Consider the following 20,777-nt stretch of genomic DNA (forward strand, 5'->3'; position numbering starts at 1 on the left):
TTAGGAAAGTAAATGACACTGAGAATAAAAGAAGCCTCATCTCACCCTGGGTCTCATGCATTTCTAGGTAATATCACATATCATATCTTAGTCCAGTGGAGGCTACACTATTATTTCATCCTGTGATTTCTTTGTAGCTGACATTTTAGAAAGGTAGGAACATTCCAAATTTAATCAGTAGGGACCCTAGGTTTATGTATTCATGTATTGTGTAAATGCTCATGATTTAAAATCCTATACTGGTAAATTTTCTGTCTCATGTTAAGTTTACCTTTCTAGCAGGGTAGATGGCAGAACCCTGGTCTAATATTCTCCACCCACTCTCTATCATTTCCTAGTATCTGCTTTTGCCTTGTCTCATTTGTTTGGGTCCCTTATTATTTCTGAACTCCTATTTTAAGGAGGTATGTTTCATAAACCAATAAACTGGAATAAGAAATGTTTTTCTTTTTTTCTTTAAGTAATTTGTACTATTCATTTACCTATAAAACACTGTTTAAAACTCTTCCTAAAAAACCCGGGTACAACGTTACTATCATAACGGTATAAAAGATTTAGTTGCTGCATAAAGGAAGGTCAGTAATTAGGTACAAATATAATCACTATTACATACTTAAATAAATTGTTATAATACACCTGTAATTTATAAGTATAATCATCAAAAAGTAATCTTTGCTAATCATCCTAAAGAGACATAGAAGCAATGACTCAAACTATGGTTCTCATCCCTTTGCAACATCATCATTTTTACTAGTTTACATGTTTTTATACTTAAGTATAAATCTTTAAACTGCCTCCATAAGACAAACTTACCAGGAGACACTCTGCGGGAACTCATTTGAGAATGTGTTTTCCCTTAAGGCATCACACAATAAAAATTTCGGTGGCAACCAAACCATGTTTGTTTTTCTGAATTCATATTACAGAGAAGCTTCACATTCCTCAGCGGCTGTAAGCACTCACTGGCCACATGTCACAGCCTGTTCTCCTTTTCTGGGCAGAGCAGGGTAGACCCCAACCACTTAGCTCGGCTAGAGGTGTAACAACCAGGGTTGTGCCCACAGCCATGTGTATCCACATGGCATTACGGACCTCATTTAGCACCGTGGTAGTACTCATTAGAAAGGCTGACCTAACACTATTAAAAAGAGATAAAGCAAAAGGACTCTGGGTAATGGATGAGGCAGCTGTTAACATCTTCTACTGTGATGGTATAACTGATGAAATTAATAATACTAATCGTATTAGTACTGCAAAGCTCCAGACTCTGATATTCAGAGTCCTTTTTCTGTTGCGTAGTCCCATCCAGGATACTGTAATGCACGTAGCCTGCTAATTTTTAAAATCAGCTTCTCTTTCTCCAGGCCTGTGAAATAAACAAAGCTCTAATTCTTTCCTATCTGCCCTTCGCGGGGTTGGTCACTGTATGGGGGAGGGGAGGGGTAGGAACATAGCCCAGGATGGTTTTCTCCAGGACACCAATCTCCCTCCACACATTTAAAAAAAGTCAATGAGAAAGACAAAATGAAAATAAAGAAGGGAGATGTGCATTTGTATTTGTACAAATTGTGCCTTCTCATTTTTTTCAGGATTTTCCACGTGCTCTGAGCTAGCTTTGTATCTACTTTGAAGTTCAGTTAAGGTTCCCAAACTAAATGCAGTGTCCCTAGGTTTTCTCCTCTTCTCCGAACAAACTCTGGGATCTGACCACGCTTTAAAATGAACAATGATTCGTACAGGATTGAAGGAGGTGGTACTTGCCCTCAATATTCTCACATCTTCCTTTTCCACGTTCCTTTCCCTGCACGCTCCCTATTCCAATAATGCCAAACCAGTGGCATCCAGCGGTCTCCACTTTAGCAATTTACCCTTGTGTGTGCTCTCCTGAAACAGCACACGCCTCACACTTAGACCCTCCAACTAAAGACAAATAAAAACTTACTCATCCGTGTGTGGTATTTCTGGCTAATAATATTACAGTGAGTTGACACACTTTAATAACAAGAACTTGGGGGACCCCTACTAGAGTCCTGAGTTAATGAAAATGCAAAGTGCACGTCAGGCATGTTGGGGAGGTAAAATTTCAGGGGACTTGAATTCACATCTCAACATACGCCGATTAATTGCAGCAGATCCTGAGTCTGGGGACCCTGCAGTCTCTGTAAGCTACTTACGGGACGGGAAGGCAGGTTGTCATACTAAATAACATGAGCAGGACTTACTTCTATATAGATATAGTACTTGCTGTTCTCTATCACGTGGATGTAAGCAGCATGGATGGACTCTTCATGGTACTTTATACCAGCCGACCAATCAGCAGCAGAGCGGAGCAACTACAAGGCAGCAATCAGAAATGAGCAAACAATTGAGAATGATGCCAGATGTAGTCATAAAATGAAACCAATCCTTTTTCTTCTACACAACTGAATGATTACAGGGGCTTGGGTGTCATGTGTGGGCCCAAGCAGAGGAGGTGTGTGGGACACTGGTCCCTGGACATAATCCATAGAAAGGAGCCTGGTTAGAAGTCAAGCCCTGAATATATCTTCATCCACCCAGGATTATTTTCATTCAAAACTGGAAATCATAAAGTGTAGTTTCTACAAAGGGTATCCCAGAGTACCTCTTTTGGGGGCTACGAGTAGGGTGACCATTGGTATTCTTTTTCCATAATGGTTCCACAATTACATCAGAATGTTGTTCTGGTGAATTTGTTAATAGTACTCCTTTTACTCTCTAAAGTGTCCTGTTTTGAACCATACGATAGGGTCACCCTAGCTCTGACTTGACAATGTGCTGATTCCTTTTCCCCCTAATAGGAAGTGTTCAGATTAATACATTTTAAAACACAAATAGGTTCATTTAGATATATAATCTTGGCTTTGCCTTTAATCAGCTGACTGATTCTTGGTGTGCCTCCTCATTGCTCACCTGTCTCATCCATATTGCCTCCCTCTATCCAGACACTCACCTGCTCCCACCTGGATTACATTAAGAGCTTCCAGCTCAGATACCTGAGTATCTGTTAAGTACACTGATACCTAGCGGGACTGCCTAGTCCAAAGCTCAGCCCAACCACTCAGTAGCTTCGATCTTGGTCAAGTTTCTCAACCTCCTGGTGCCTCAGATTTCTGTTCTATTAAACTGCATATGTATTTTATAGGGTTATAAAGAGGATTAGATGAATTACTATGAAGTGTGCAGGAGGCCTACTACCTGGTAAGCGGTATATAAGTGTTTGCTATTACTAATAAGAACATTAGAGGATGCATTCGAGCTACGGCACATCACGTCGGAGCTGAGCAGAGACTGTGGCTGTGCCGGGGACGGTGCACCAGAGGACATACAAGCCTTGCAAACTAAGAACCACCATTCATCACTTTTTCCAGTAGTCTAACTATGACTGCAGTACAATGGTGGACAGACAGTAGGTGCTCAGTAAATATTTATTGATTGATTTTCCTTAATACCATGATGTTGCAAAACAATCACTATAAAAATAGATTTGCTCTTCTTGATTTGAAATGAATATTGAAACTGTCTCTCATGAGGTCAGCCGAAATTAAAAACAAAATGAATGGCTCCATATTATTAGGAATCTATAAAGTGATCCAGTATGTAATTGATTTTATGTCTATTATATATAAAAGATCTCATAGAATTCTTGATCTAATCAATAACTTTAAAATTTGCATCTATAGCACTCATGAAATTCAAACTAGTACTTACTAACATCATTGATTTTATCCTCAAAATCTTACTCTTTAGTATGAGGTATTTATTACAAAATAGCTTCTCTCAAAACACTTGTTTAATTTTATCAGATGAATACATGCCATTGGAAAGTTTAATTGTGAGTAGCAATAGTCAAATATCTGAAAACTCAGAAGGAAAATTTAAATAAATATGACCCACACTGGGAAAATATCTTGATTTCACATCATCTCTAAGGAACTGCATTATTGTCTATCAGTAGAAGTGACAAAGTTCTGAACAAATAAAAGTTTCAGTTGTTAGTACTCCCAAATTTATGTTGAATTTGGTTGTGGAGGGGCATAGCCCTGAAAACGCAGGCTACCTTGAAAAGGTTCTTCCCCTCTGCTACACGTACTCATCTATTGATCGGGTTCTACAGAACTCTGGAGACAATGTATAAAATGGCAGAGTATGCTGGACAGATAGGAACTCTGGAGATCTGTGCTACAGCTCGGCCCTTACTAGCTCTTTCACCTTCAACAAATCATTTTAATATCAGGGAGGCTTGGTTTCTGCCACTGTACACCTGAGATCTCTCTCTCTCTCTCTCAGCCACCCTCCCCCCCCACACACACACACGCACGCAGCGTGTGCCACGCCGCTGGGTGAAGAAACAAACAGCATAATAAACACACAGAGCTACGTTACGGGGCACCTAGTAGATATTTGATATATAGGATTTCTACCTCTAAAAACTTACAGGCTTAGTTTATATACCACCTTTGGTGGCACTTCTCAGTCTTCCCCTCAAATCCAGAAACCTTATACTTTTCTTTCCTTTTTCACTTTCCAAATTTGCCCCGATTTAAAGATTTAATAAGCTAATTAACATAAGATATAAATGAGGACTGCCAAACAGGTTTCAAGTCTAATCATGATGTTTGAAGTAGTTTCCTGGGCAGCTATGCCAAAAAGAGGCTCCCTGGAAGGAGACACACTGGGGAGGAAAGCTAGCTAAGATGGACGGCGGACAGCTCCACGAAGGAAAAGGCAAGTCACGCATTTGCCATCTTTCCTGTGAAAGATACTGGTAAATGTTTCCCTTAAAGAGGCACTTAAACGTTTAAAATAAGGACATTTGTAAGCCAAAAGAAGAAACTGAAGGAGAGCATAAGCAACGTGGGGGGGGGGGGATGGGGGGAGCCTGACGCCCATTAAACCTCAGCATGTGGGAGGTGGCCCCCTCCTGGGGTGGGAGTCAACATTATCAATCCCATTGTTTGAGTCCAAACTCTATTGTTTTCTCACAATGAAAACTCATTTAATTTTAGAAAGTCATCATTATGTATTAAATTTGAACATATCTTTCAAGTAATACAGAAAAAAAAACTTGGTATTACTCTTCTATTACTCTTACTATTATTCTAATTAGTCAACAACTCTCACCACAAGAAAAACTAAAAATACAGATTTCCCTTTGGTCCTGCCTCTACCCTGGAATGAGGGACCCTGAAGTGATATACACTTCAACTCAACTGCTTTAAATGCTTGATGGTCTAGAAAGTTTGTAAACAGCCAAACAGGTCAAACACACTGTGACTGACTCCCTTCTGTTTTAAATTTAGGATTTACTCTCTCCTTTTTCTTAACTGATCTGACCAACTTGTCCTGCATTTCTGTTTTTTTTCTGTTAACTCAGACAAGCCTCAAACACTTGCTTACACATGCAGAAATGGGCCTTATCTTACTGCCCCAAGAATACGGAGAATCAATTCTAACCCTCACTTTTCAAACCTCAAGTCTGAATACACAATTTTAAAGCATATAAAAAAAACCCCACCTTTCTAATTTTATGTTTTAGCCTCAAAACCGTAACTGGAACTTGTCATTTTCCTTTGTACCCTGTCCTATTTTTTAACTCAGAAGATAGCCTTCTCAGGCAAAATAGGTGAAGGGGATTAAGAGGTCCAACTTCCAGTTGTAAAATAAGTAAGTCACAGAGATGGTACAGAGGATTGAGTCAATGATATTGTAATAATGCTGTATAGTGACAGACAGTGACCACATTTACCATGGTGAGCACTGAATCATGTACAGAATGGTTGAAATCGTTTCGTAAAGATAGAGAGATAGATAGATAGATTGATAGCCTGATAGATAGACTGATAGATTGATAGAGTGATAGATAGACTGACAGATTGATAGACAGATTGATAGGTTGATAGATAGACCGATAGATTGATAGGTTGATTGACAGATAGATTGATAGATAGATAGACTGATAGATAGGCAGACAGAAAGATAACCTTCTCTTTCATCCACAAGCCCGATTCCCTTATATAGGGTGGGCCCAATTTGAATATACGAATTGAAATTCAGAAATTTCTTCTTGAAGGAAAACTTTGAAAACTTCCTTAGTATTTGTCCCAAATTCCTTTTCTCTTACTATAATGCTTTTCTTCCCTATAAATTCAGCACATATTTAATTTCTTTGTATTTCCCTAAACTCCCAAGTCAGTCAGTCGTGGACCAGAGACTGCTAGGACCATTTATATGTCTCTCAAGCAGAAGTTGGCTTCCATGGAGAAGCCCATCAGTGGCACGGGTCAGGAGACAAGGGAAGCACTCAGACCATTGGGCCTTATTCTTCCAGTCTGTACCAAGGAGAAAAGCAGAACAGGAGCACCAAGAAATGGACTTAGTTCAAGAATTCACCTCATACTATCAAGCCCTTTCTTCTAATCACTACTTTGTCCATTGAGTGTCATCCATTCACCACACAACATGGGATGATCCTTTTGCCCGAACAACAGGGAAAAGTTAACCTTGAGGCTGAAGGAGAGGAAGAAAATAAAACTTAAGGGGAGAGAAGTCCTAGGAAGAAAGCTGTAGATGGGGGCTCTCAGGAGCCAGGAAGAAGCAAGAAGAGGGTTGGGGGAGGACTTGGAGCTGCTGCAACAGAAGAGGATCCTAAAAGGCAATCTCGACATGCAGCTTTGCCTTGCTGGAGCCCTTGGTGGTTACAACCAGCCAGATCTCGTCAGAAACAGCCTCCGCCTCATGGTTACCACTTCGGGCCCTGGTGACAGACTGCTCAGCATCCAGCCTCAGCCTCACTGTTCCTCCCTGGGCTATTTTAACTTCCCAAAGTCTTACTTCCCTCATCTGTGAAAATAAGAGGTCACACAGGAGTCCAGTTTAGAGGCTGGTGAATATTGAATGAGATCATCCACAAAAAGCTTAGTGCAGTGCTGGGCAGGGAGTGAACACCCCCCGTTCATGGGGCTTCTCCCTCCAAGAACCACAGCAGCAAGCACAGAAATTCCACTGCATGGAGACCTGGTCCATAAATGGGCATACAGCCTCCATGTTAGGAAACTGCCTTAGAGGAAGTTAAATGGCTTTCTTTTACCCCTCCCTATCTACTTTATTTTTTCACAACACAAAACATGTTGTGGTCCTTTGAAATCTACACTGATTCCTACACTGACATCCTGCAGAGAGTCATGTGGCCATTTTCCCCAAGTGTAAGGAACAAGTTTTTCCACTAATATAATTTGCATGTCATTCACACACTCGCCCGTATAGTTTCTTTTCTGTTTAATTATTTTTAAAGATTTTATTTATTTATTTGACAGAGACACAGCGAGAGAGGGAACACAAGCAGGGGGAGTGGGAGAGCGAGAAGCAGGCTTCCCGCTAAGCAGAGAGCCCGACGCGGGCTCAATCCCAGGACCCTGGGACCATAACCTGAGCCGAAGGCAGACGCTTAACGACTAAGCCACCCAGGCGTCCCTTCTGTTTTTTTAACAGACAGAGAGATCAAAGACGTAACTCCAGCAGAATCATTTCCCTCAATTTGGCAGGACTTCTCAACAATGATTGTCTAAGGACTGGCTTTTCTACAATAAGCTACCCGATTTAATAAAGAGGATCGTTCCCTATATTGATTCCATATTGATGCTAATTTGGCATCAGGCATTGTCTTTTACCCTGATAGACATGCCAGAATGTCCTCTGTCTTGGTCATTTACCTTACATGGCAATGATAGCATTCGGGCACCCAGTTTGTTCTTTTTCAGGAGAAAAGAAGTTCTTTTATACAATCTGTGCGTAAGTGGTTTCAGAGCCATCCTTCCTCCACCCCTCGGCCCCAAGCCTTTCTCCTGCTTTGTCTTCTCTAAATGTTTTTGGCAGGCTTCTGAGAATGCCCAGCTCCAAGGGGAAACACCCAAGATTATTTTAAGAGTGCCGGTGCAAGTTGCTGAAGTCAGCTTTCAGGTTCAGATGACTTTATTTTTTTTTAGTAGCAGAAATTCATGTTGGTGGGGGCAGCCTCTGTCCCCCCCTGCCCTGGCTCTAATCTCCCTAACTAGTTGCCCTTGCTGGTTGTGTCAAGCCTTCTGCGGTAGCTGAGCATCACAGCTGGTGTTGGAATTACCAAGGACGACTGGACCCAATGTTTTTGTGTTAAAAGAATTAAATCACTGGGTTCCTTTTTGCAAACAAAAGAACATGAATCTTACCTACTCTCTACTTTATTATGTCAAATGCTCTTTCTCTCCATTTCAACAAATATATGGTATAAGGATTTTGTATCCAGAACTATCCTTGTGACCCACCCAGAAAAATGTCAACTGCTTTGTTCCAAACTCTTGAAAACACTAGGGAGAGCTTGAGGACTGAAGCTAATATGGATATAATCCAAACTAGTGCACTTTCTAAGTGCTGTTGCATGGATTAATTTAGCTCTCACCACCAACCCTATGATCTCTGTATAGTTGCCTACAACACACCAGGTCCCATCTCCCAGCTCCCTTCTGGCTTCTCTGGAAAACCACGGATTCAGCTAGATTATTGCTTTGGGCCTCTGAGCTCTACTCACTCATGACTTGAAAACAATAATGTCTAGAACAAGACGAATAACATGGAGAGCCAGTAAATAAAGTGAAGTGAAACAACACCGTGGTCAGAACTTGACGGAAAGGGAGAAATGAAGCACACTGATTTCTTTTCTTTTTTTGGTTTCTGGTCCTCTCAGACTTTCCTGACTTCAAAAATTTGGCACTGTGCCCACTGTTTTCACAACTGGAGTGATTTTGGCAGTTCTGAAAAACATCTCCTGACTACGAGTAACACTTCTTAAATTATGGGGGAGTCCTCTTCAAGAAAAAGAATACTAATTTACAAACGCAAACTCTGTATATGCTAGAATTACAACCACAGACTCCCCACTGGTGTCCTTGCTTTCACTCTCTTTCTCGTCTAAGTTCTTCGTATGTACAACCTTTAGGTCCCCCAAGTGTGTTTATTCAGAGAGATGGAAACAGACGCGTGACAAAATGAGAGACCCTCCATCCATTCGGCTTGGGAAATTCTCACAGCACATTCATTCTTAGTGATTCCATGATACATATCAGCATAACAAGGGCCCTAAGAAATCCTGTGCTCAGAAAATCTGCCAAAACTTCTCTGTCCATGGAAATTTTTCTTGTGGCATAGCTATTAGCATTTCACAGGTAAAACCAGGTTTGTAAACTCTGATCTGGGTTAATTTTCATAAAGCATTCCTATATCATTCTGCATCCTAGGTGGAAAAAAAAAAGTTCCAAAGTTCACTAACGCCTCCAGGATCAGGTCCAAATTAACCAGGCTGGCACTCGGGGGCATCCCCAATCTGGCCTTAAGCCGTCTCAACTTCACCTGCCAACTCTTCAAGAGCAAATGGTCTGTGGCAGTCAGATCTACCATCCACGGAGCATGCAGGCTTATTACTTACCGGAGACACCCAGTTCTCTCGTCCTCACTGCCAGACTCTCACAGCATGCTGGGCCCTACTTTCAAGCTAGCAGTTAGTCCTGGACCACACCTAGCCTTGTTAACTGAATAGTTCAACGTCACAGCTTTCTCTCCCCCAGCTAATGAGGCTTCCAGAGGCCGAGAACTTGTGTCTTCTTCCTCAGCACCCAAGTATGCACTGATTACTTCACTGTGCAAACATATGGCACTTAATAAACGTGTTGACTGAATAAATGAATTAATGAGGAAGTCCTGGTAGACTTCCTTTCAAATCAATTGGCTCTAGAGGTTCCTGAGTCCAGGCCACCCGAGCATATCAAGCATATCAAGGATGAACATAGAAGCATATCAGGAGATACCACGGATCCAGCCCCATCTCTAACACCACATTCAGTGATGCAGAGAAGGTGACTCAAGGGAGGCATTTGATAGAGTGGACATGCAGAGTATCTATCTACTATGCCAGGGAACTGGATGAGAATATATAAAACAGGGCTTTACCCACAGGTAAGAGAAGACATATGTTTATGCAACACCAGCATACAACTTCCTTTGCTGATCACAAAAATATAGAATTCCCAGAAATTCCTTTTCAACAGATGCTTAATTCACATCTGCTAACTTTGATAAGTTGATCGCTGAGTCAACTTATTGACTTATTGAGCCATCTCAAATCTTAAATTCTCTTGTTTTCTTAACATGAAGGCTCCTATTTTATCTTACAGCATGGGTAATTTTTCCCTCCAAGTAGAATAAAATTAAATAGGTTCATAAAATATTCATTAACTTACATATGAACATACATATATCTGTGCCTCTAAGTTTAAATTGTCTCCTGTAGCCTGGGATAACTAAATATTTGCTATAGGTATTTCTCTCAAGTGGTTTATCTTTTGATTGTTCTCTTATTTGATCTATGGCCTGAAATGTCTTTTTATTTCTTAGATACAAATACTACTTGTATATAGTACAAAGTAACTGATTTAGGCATTTCACTAGAATCCATGTCCAGATTATACAAATCTGTATTAGTGATGTCAGTAGCAGAGACTGCTGGATCTTTATTTAAACAATCTTTTTTTTTTTTTTAAGAGGGGGGCTGGGGAGGGGCAGAGGAAGAGGGAGAGAGAGAATCTTAAGCAGGCTCCATGCCCAATGCGGGGCTCGATCTCACGACCCTGAGATCATGACCCGAGGCAAAATCAAGAGTCGGATGCTTAACCAACTGAGCCACTCAGGCGCCCTTACTCAGTATTTTTGATGCTGATAGTGATGACCTTGAACAAAAGGCAACGTCAAAGGCTGCCCATCCTAGTTCTGCCCCTGATGATCTCAAGATATTTGAGGTGAGGTAACAATGGACTAGAGCAGGATTTCAAGCTCCACTTCTACCTACAACCAGCTGGTGACCCTTGACAAGTCTCATAGCCCCACTGGGTCTTAATTTTCCTACATGTAATCTGAGATGCTTCAACTGGATGTGGTAAAATTATGTGACTTCATTAAGCAAATTCCATATTCTATTAAAAGAGCCTCTAAAAGGCATTTGGCTAATTAGGAACTAAAATTAGATTGAACTATAACTAGCTTCTTACATGTGAAGTTTCAGCCACATTCCTGGTGCTTACCCGGTATCAATCCCTGGTTCACAGGGTATCATGTTGCTAGGGTCACTTCAGAAGGAATAACAGAACAAGCCTTTCCTTGACTGGCCTTTCCTAAGAATATTTATTTATTTACACATTTTCCAATTATGAACACATTTATTAGAATCCTTGTGACATAAAGATCCTTAATTTACTTGTAAACTTAATACATTTTTGAGGAAACTAAAACCAGACCCTTTATAGCAAATGTTATGAATGGAGGACAAAGAAACTTCTTAAAAATATTTTGTAATTGTAGATGAGCTATTCCAGACTGATTAACCCTCTTGACTCATTGTGCAACCTACCAGTGATAATATCAAACAAAAAGTAAAAAAAAAAAAAAAAGAAAAATTTCTTGAGCATTTGATGTTTTTACAACTTATGCATTAAAGATTATATCGATTGAGAATACACATGCTTTCTGTGAGACCCTCTCATAAGGGAAAGGCTTCTTAACAATGACTGTTTTATATTTCAGTTATAAAGTGACTCAACTAAGAAGATTATCCATCACCTACTCTAGGATAAGTGTAAGTATAAGACCCTAGGATAGCTACAGTGGGAGGAACAGAGGCATAAAAGAGATGAGTGTGTCACTAAAGAAATTGATAATACAGGTGAAACAAGAGATGTACATGTAAAGATAATGATGAATACGCTGCAGAATAGAAGATGTATAACAGAGGTAACAAGCGGTAAGGAAGTAAAACTGTGTGTTTATTATATTTATAAGTTTTAAAAAGAGGATAAATGGAACACACACACTTTAAATAGGAAATATAATACTCAATTTTAAAAGGTCTATTCAGATTTGCTTTGGAGTTGTCCTCATTGAGAAATCTGAAGCCAATGAACTAAACACTTAATCCAGTAAGAGTAATTTTATTTAGTGGCATTTGGTGAAAAAGAAAAGCTAGCCTTACCTGTACATTGGCATGGACGGACCCAGGCACTTGATATTTCAACTCATGGGCTGTTGTTTGAGATTTGGGAAGCAGGAAAGGATAAGAAAGGGATCGATATTTTGACTTCATAATCTAAAATAAAGAAAAACAGGTAAAAAAAAAAAAAAAAGATCCAGATGAGAAAATAGCTCCATTCCTCCCTACTTTGTGATTATAAAAGAAATTCAGATTCATTTGATAAAGAAAAAGAAAAACATTAACAGTGGAGTTTCTAGTTGAAGAGGCAATAGATTATTTATTTTGTGTTCTTTCCATTTTCCGGAGGCAGAGAACTCCTTTTCTCCTTCTTTTTTTTTTTAGCTTTTGTAGTGGGCATGTATTGTTTTATATTTTTAAAGAAAGCTTAAATGCAACCTAGAGTTATAGAGGTATATAATGGCAAAAAAATGGTATTTTTTTTGTAAACTGATTTCTTACTATGTTGTAGATACCTTGTCACAGCAGTATAGCACTGTATATCCTATTTTAGTAACTTCCTAAGAAAATGATAAGGAACCATAATTTGTTAAATAAATTCTTATTAATGTGCATTTCAGTTATTTCTCATTTTATCAGAATTATTAGAAGCAATATCAAAATAAATTACCTATCAGATTACTTCTCTTTTTTAGATTTTATTTTTTTATTTACTTGCCAGAGAGAGCACAAGCAGGGGGAGCGGCAGGCAGAGGGAGAGGGAGAAGCAGACTCCCCGCTGAGCAGAGAGCCCGATAAGGGACTCGATCCCAGGACCCTGGGATGATGACCTGAGCCGATGACAGACACTTAACTGACTGAGCCACCCAGGCATCTCCAGATTACTTCTTTAACCTAAATACCCAAGAAACATTTTCTGAGTTAAAGGTTGGATACTTTTTGAAAAGCTTTCTGGGGTTTACCAGTTTATCCTGCCAGGAAGAGAGTATATAAGCATTGGAAATCCCAAAACCAATCATAGACAGGTTAAAAGTAGTATTCCTTCATTTATTCATTCATGCTCCCTCAATTTTCATTAAAAACATTTCCATTATTTCTCAGACTCCATGCTCAGTGGGGAGTCTGCTTGAGATTCTCTCTCCCTCTCCCTCTGCCTCTCCCCAACCCCCCACTCTCTCTCTAAAATAAATAAATCTTTAAAAAATATTTCCATTATTTCTAAAAATTTATAAAGTTTATGTAAATAAAAGCTTACGTAAATGAAAAATCAGGTAAGATTCTAAGCTGTTGATAAAACAATTTTTTCCCAAATTATCAAGGAGACTAATGCCTTATCATAATTTATAGTAAAGAAGATGGAACCTTAATGCCACCTGGGTGGTAGGTACTTAAGTTATTCCCATAATGAAGGTATATGACACAGTCTGAAGAAAAGGAAAATGGCCCCATCTTCTCACACTGCTCCCCTTGCTCAGAGCCACCTCCCAGAAGCTTGGACCGGTGTGAACCCCCCAGCGCAATGCCAGGACTGGGAGGACTTGAAAGCTCGAGCTCTCTCATCCAAACAAGGTCCCTGTCCCCCCTACAATAGCCCTCCAGCTGACCATCAGCACAGACCAGATGCTTAACCAACCCTGAGGATCCAAAATGTGAAAAGGATCACAATAGGCCCCGAAAGTGGCATCTATCTCTCTCTGTGCTCTGAATTGTCTGCAGTGGGAAAGTTCAGGAACGTCTTCTTTTCCTTCTGCCCGCCGACCCTGGCACTCTGGCAACCAGGCACTCAGGAGCAGATGGGTCACCGCAGCACCTTCTTGCCAACCCTCTAGGTTTCTCCTCTTCCAGGCTCTCTCTCTTTATGTGGGCTGAATCGTGATAAAGTCAACCACGTACCTTCGTGAAGTTCCAGCGCTGGATGAAATGACGGGCCACATCACGAGCCGCCTTCCCGTGGACTGCAGAGGCGATGTCATGCCATGGCATCCGGGGAGTGGAGTGTCTGTCAATGAAATCTGCCCAGGTGCCCCAGGCACAGATCATGACTAACTGCTCAGCCAGGGACAGAGCCATCTGATTCCAGCACTGACCCCGACCATGATCCGTCAAAGGAAATGTGGTAATGTTCACTACGCATATATTACTTGGCTTGTGTGGAACCATATCTTTATAGCCAAGGGAAACAGAGATACACACTGAGGTGCATAGTCCCCCATGGGCTTCCCCCCAGGATATGTCCATTTCACTTAGTATGAGACAATCACTAGGCAAGGCAAGATGCGAGTTGGTGTAAATTATCTAAGGTTGTGGACTTAATATTACATTTTTCTTTTGTGTCCTGTTGAAATAACCTCAGGCTATGTATACAGTTCCATCTCTATCTCCTCTTAGATATATAAGCACAGTGATAATCTGAAAATGTGCCATTTTCATGCTGGAAGATGAAGATGATAGGCAGAAAAGGAGAGGATCAAAGGAAAGGCACCATCTCTTGCAGAATTACAGATTATTACCCCCAAAATATGCCTAGATGAAACCTGGAGGTCTCAAACAGCAAGCTATATCTCATGCTCTTTTCTCACTGTAACTACGAGGAAAAGTCCTTAGGTATATGACTGAATCATAGTCTCCAAAGTTTTACCAAATATTCAAAACAAAACAAAGCAGAACAAAGGAAAGTATATCCTGCGCATGCATACTCTGTCAGATGCTGACAAGTAAAAAACAAAATATAAGCAGCCACCCATGATCATGGCACTCACCAGCAAAAGGTTTATCCAGTTGAACCCAGTCTTTGAACACAAAATTGCAATAGTCCTTTCCATGCCAGAACCTGGTTTCCCCGTGGAGCTCTCCCATGCCTGTTTGCAAACTGCGGATGGAGCTGGTGTCTGTGAAGGTAGCAGAGACTGTGTTCAAGTGGGCCCCGGTGGGGGTGTGGTGGGGGGAGTGGCGGGGAGGCCCATTAAACACCCAGGGAATTCTGAACTGTTCTCCTTAAGGCACAGAACTAGGGCAGCATGTGTTCATCCCATCTGAGGCTGTGGGCTAGCAGGGTTTCACACTGTACACAAGTTTATCACTAGTGGGTAGTTGGGGCTGTAACCAGGCTCATCACTTGACAGTGAAATTCAACATTCTTCTCCCCATCTACCAGATGACTGAAGAACGGATCACAGAGCTAACTGTGAATAAAGAACTCACTGGGAGGGACAATGAAAGAGCAATAAAGCCAGGTCAGGCAGAGAAACGTGAGAGGCAGAGGCCATAAAGAAATCATGCCCTTGGCTCTCCCCAGCTGATATGGTGCACACCCAGTACATAATTCTTGTCTTTTGCAACTCAAAAGCAAGAACCTCAAATCTGCAGGCAGCCCCTGTGCCAGCCCTGGAATTGTCAAGCTAAGGGACACTGAGCTTCATCTTTTGGGGTCAGAAATTCTTTATACATAAAAGGAAGAATTTGGCCTAGATGGATGGCATCTAAGATCTTTGGGCTCTCACATTCTACATTCCCAGCATCATAAATGACATCCATAAAAAATATCACAACAACACACAGAACTTATGATCACATAGGTGCAAAAGCAGCAATCCACTGCAACGTTTCACGTAGAGCTCTGCTGGGACCATTTTACTAAAGGGTGAATACTTTGACTTAAATAGTTAGTATATTTATGTTGACCACAAAGGCAACTAAGCAGGAAGACGAGCAGAACTACACATCACAAATGCAGCACTTGGCACAAAAGAGGCACTTAACAAATAAGACACTGGATGCAAAACTATTCGTTGAATGAATAAATGGGAGCACGTCCCAGTGAGACTAGCGGACTGGCCCCTACCACCGCACATCCCAGAACCGTCTTTCTAAAATGCACTGTTGGCTTAAAAGCATTTTAAGATCACCTGCTGCCTACAGGGAGTCAAATCCTAAAAGCTGAGTGTGCACAGAAGGCTCTTTCCCAACTGGTGCCAACCTCCCTCTCAGAGCCTTTATCCTCCAAGCCATATTTCTCATAGTATTCGGACAGGCATGGTCTGTTATGTCTTCGTGCGGCTGGCACATTATTCCTTCGGTCTGGAATGATCTTCCCTCCCTCTCATTCTCAACTTCACATCCTTCCAGAGCCACATTAGCTGTTACCTGCCCTACCGCTACCTCGCAGATCCCAAGAGGGAGAGGCAACCCCTAGCAGTGCTGTAGAACCATCAGCAGCTGCACCCCCCAGGGCTTCTGACTCTGTGACATAACCACGTAAGGATGCCCCCCACCAGTCTGTAAACTCCTCAGGGCTGGAGAGTGTCACTTCGTGGCTTGCTGTAGCTCCCGGTATTCAGTAGGCAGTCAGTCAGTATTTGCAGAGTGCAAGTTTTTAAACAATCACCACACACACTGCTGATATTCTACCTCAAACTGAGTAATTAACCCTCAAAGGTTACTGAAATTATCTATAAAAGAAAAGTGTCTGGGGCTGCGCGGGTGGCTCAGTGGGTTAAGCATTGGACTCTTGATTTTGGCTCAGGTCATGATCTCAGGATCGTGAGATGGAGCCCCACGACAGGCTCTGGGCTGGGTGTGGAGCCTGCTTAAGATTCTCTCTCTCTTCATCTCCCTCGGCCCCTCCTCGCCTCTTAAAAAAAAAAATGTGTTAAAGTGCTAATTATTCTTTTAGACATTTTATTGATTGATTGATTGATTGATTGAGAGAGAGAGAGAACATGTGCACACGCGTGCACTCACACACACGTGAGCAGGGGTAGGGGCAGAGGGAGAGGGAAAAAGAATCCCAAGCAGACTCTGTGCTGAGCTCGGCGCTGGACACCAGGCTCCATCTCAGGACCCTGAGATGACTGGAGCCCAAACCAAGAGCTGGACGCTCAACCAACTGAGCCACCCAGGCGCCCCTTAGCATGCTAATTATTAACAAAACTAAATAAGGTTAAAAACAGAATCCTATTGACTTCTCCCAGTGATTTATTTTCCTGCTCTGTTAAGACTAAAGGCCAAAGTACTGGTAATCTGTTTGCTCACCTGTAAAATCTTTACAGTAAGCATGGCACTTTGTAGTTAAAAAAAAAGTAAAAGAAAACAGGAACAAAGAATGAGATAAATAATGGGTCAAATTCCAAAATAAAAAAATATATATATATGTAAGATAATATACATATAAGCTAAAGCTCTATATTTACATACATATACTTATTTAAAAATTAACTTTCACCTAATAATCAGTTATGATAAGAAAAACAAAACAAAGCAAATTCTAGTCTCAGAAAATTATGTTGGTTCTAATTGGATCCAACCTGTTCGTAATTCAAATTTGTTTTTAGTTTCAGTCTAAATAATCTTGGCCTAAGTTATTCCAAATAAATCAGGGTCTTCCTCGGAACACATGAGATATTAAAGCAATAGAGCCAAGGACTCCTAGTTACTGTGATTACTGCTCAGAAGTGCGTATGCACCTACAAGTAGGAAGAGAGGCTTTTTACATCAGCAGTGCTGATCTGAGGGCTTCTCCTTGGTCTGCATCTGGCTCCCAACTGATTGCATGACTGCACCTGCCTTGTCTTTGGCATAGGTTTTCGTGCCAGTTTTCTGCCATCCTCATCCGTCAGTGGCCCAGACCCTGCCTGCCAAGGCTGCATCCCCTACACCATTACTCCAACCCCCCTTCTTGACCTACTTTCCTAGTTCCTTCTCCCAAACAAAGTTCTCCCCGACCTTCTCCAAAATGTGCCCCTCTAGCCCTGGCTTCTCCTTTGGCTCTAAGAAGTACAGCCACTTCCAATGTCTCACTTGGCCTCGTCCACCTAGTTGGTCGCACCAGCATTTGAAAGTGTTTAACACAGGAATCACTATTATCCTCACAAAATCAAGCCTTCCCTGGAGATTTCTGCTTTCTGTTCATAGTTACTCAAGCTCAAACCTCGAAATCTACGTTGGCTCCTCTCTTTTCTTTGCTGTCTTCTCCACCTACCTCCCGATTGCCACTTCCCAAATCCTAATGAAATTCTGCTGATTCTCTCTTTGGAAAAAAGTTTCTTCCATTTACTTCATTCTTGGGACAAGCTAGTCAGACTTCCTGTACCTCTAGTGTAACTTAGTAAAATACCACCCTTAACACCTCCCTCCCCCCACGGCCCCTCTTCTTCAAATCCCACCCCCACCTCTCACCCCCCAGGGATTCTCCAACATTTAGTGGATGAAATTCAATGCCGCAGCTTGATTTTCAAGGCCCTCCATATACAGGTACAGATCTATCCCATCAACCCAATCTATACACAGATTTACGTATCCCTTAACCAAAATTTCAAAACCCAAAAGCTCTGAAAATTCAAATGTTTTCTTACAGCTCATTTGTTAGTAAAATCTGACCTGAACTGACAAGAGATTGTAATCTTTATTTATCCCATCTGGTGCTGAACAAATATAAATGATTTCCTTACAGGGTATTTCCAGGACCTTGCAAGCAGCATAACATAATAAAGTATAGGTATTGCATTACCTTTCTAAAATCCAGAATCTTCTAATTTCTGAAGTACCTCTGACCCCTAGAATTTTGAGTAAGAAATGGTAGACCTCTGTGTATTTACCACATTCCACACCTACGTCTGAGATGCTGAAATAAACACTTTTGGCATTTCCCATATATGTGCCTTAAGATACAACATCTACCTAGGGTGCCTGTTTTTCTCCCTTCTTAGGCTCTACCTACTGAGTTTTTGCCTATAACCAGGGCCAGTTCCAAAACGGGTCCCCAATGAGTTATATTTTCAAAAAAACCTTCTGATTTTTGAAACTGGGATTTTAGAATTGTGGATCAGGGTTTACCTTTGTGGACAAGGTTTCACTGGCAACTCTTGCCAGTTGGGGTATCTCCCCCTGATGAATTACTAAGGCACTAGGTTAGTGAAACATTTAAAACTCATGCTTATCTATTAGATAATAAACTCTTTGACAGGAGAAAATAAGTCTTATACATCTTATACTATTGCATCCCTGAGAACAGAGTTTAGGAACGATTTAGCCTACTATTCTTTATCGCTTATGACTAGATATCTGGGGTTGAAACACTGTCTCACTAAATTGCAAAAATGAAAAAAAAATTGCAAAAATGATTTCCTCCTCTCAGCCATTTATTTAATCTTGCTTAAAAAGTAAGATCAGCAAACAGTTGTTGAATATAAGAGGAAAAAATTCAACTGTTTAAAAATAACATAGTTATCAAGCAAAGCCATTGCAACTTGAAATTCTCCCTCTTGCAACATCATTTTGAGAGAAAAAAATCTTGAAGATGGCCAAATGATTTTGAATATATATACTACAAAAATATACTACAGTATATACTGAAATATATATTATATATTCAGAAATATATATTATATATTCAAATATAAATTGAATATATATACTACAGAAATATATATTGAGAAATATTGAATGTATATACTACAGAAATATATTCAAAATACATTTTGAATATATATACTACAGAAATGATCATGGTATCAGTACATTATGAACTGATTTTAGTGAATTTTCTAATTAACCCATAGTGATCTTGTGTGCATGCTCCACACTGGTTCACTAGGAGCCCAGTTCATAATGGTCTTTTTTTTTTTTTTTTTAAGATTTATCTGTTTATTTGAGAAAGAGAGAGAGCAGGGGGGTAGGGGCAGAGAGAGAGAGGGAGAGAGAGAGAGAGAGAATCTCAAGCAGACCCCCCACTGAGCACAGAGCCCCACTCTGGGCTCCATGCAGGGCTTGATCCCATGAGCATGAGATCATGATCTGAGCTGAAATCAAGAGTCAGAGCTTAACCGACTATAACACCCAGGCACCCCCATCAAGGTCTTTTGCGCTCAAGTGAAACTGACATTACAAAGAAGCTAACTCAGCTTATAGCCTCAGGAAAGGAAGTTATTAACTCAAGCAAGTATTCAGTTTCAGTTTCTCATGAAGAGTTACTCTATGTTTAATTCGGGGTTTCAAGTCCTATGAGACAATAGAAGTTTAAGTCATTACACAATTTAAATGTAGAGCTGTGCTCTTTAAATTCCTTGTTTTTAATAGTAGACCCTTACTTTTTTTTTTAACACAAATTCATATGGAACTTCAATATATATATGGAAGCAGGATTTCTCTGCTTGAAGCAAGTACCAATAGAGGTGGGAGGGTCCAGGGCCCACCTCCTCAGTATTCCCCTCAGAGCCCCTGAGAAACACCAGGGTCCACAAGTGACTCACATCCAGCTGTGGTAACTGGGCTCTACATCAGTCTTCTAAATAGCACACTAGAACTTGACCTTGGAATTTAGCCGCATGCTCATGATGTAGCAATCTGCATTTTTGCTAAATCACAAATCTGAATTATGAGCTCTGGGAAGCTAATAAACTGGAATACCATTGTGCAAGTTACTTATCATCTCTGACCCTGAGTTTCCTCATCTGTAAAAAGGGAGATAACACTATTACTACCAAGCGCCACCAGTGCTCAGGGTCGTCCCAGGCAGTCTGCACACAATAAATTAGCTTCCGATTTTACCGTGGTTGTCATACATTATGATCATTACTTATTCCTCTATGTGATCCGCTGCCAAATCCCTCTTCATCTCCACCTCCACATTTTAGGCCCTGATTAACTTATTCAAATACCTTGTTCTTGCAAAAGCTTATCAGATTACAATTTCTAACACCACCAGGGATGTGAACACGGTGCAAACAGAAAGCCAGTCCAGAAACACACTCACTTT

The 20,777-nt window shown here is 40.8% G+C and overlaps 1 protein-coding gene across 7 annotated transcripts in view; it reads right to left on the reverse strand.

Moving 5' to 3' along the window:
* The window catches only part of PLD1 (phospholipase D1), a 199,711-nt gene that overhangs the window by 52,448 nt on the left and 126,486 nt on the right, over nt 1-20,777 (reverse strand). For all 7 annotated transcript variants that reach the window (XM_027583301.2, XM_027583299.2, XM_027583297.2 and 4 more), the window contains 4 exons: nt 14,785-14,913; nt 13,919-14,037; nt 12,068-12,181; nt 2,223-2,333 (listed from right to left, as the gene is read on the reverse strand). In XM_027583301.2, coding sequence (XP_027439102.2) covers nt 2,223-2,333; nt 12,068-12,181; nt 13,919-14,037; nt 14,785-14,913 — 473 coding nt within the window. The remainder of the gene's footprint in view (nt 1-2,222; nt 2,334-12,067; nt 12,182-13,918; nt 14,038-14,784; nt 14,914-20,777) is intronic.

Source organism: Zalophus californianus, chromosome 1 (genome assembly GCF_009762305.2).
Source record: "Zalophus californianus isolate mZalCal1 chromosome 1, mZalCal1.pri.v2, whole genome shotgun sequence".
NCBI classification, from domain to species: domain Eukaryota; kingdom Metazoa; phylum Chordata; class Mammalia; order Carnivora; family Otariidae; genus Zalophus; species Zalophus californianus.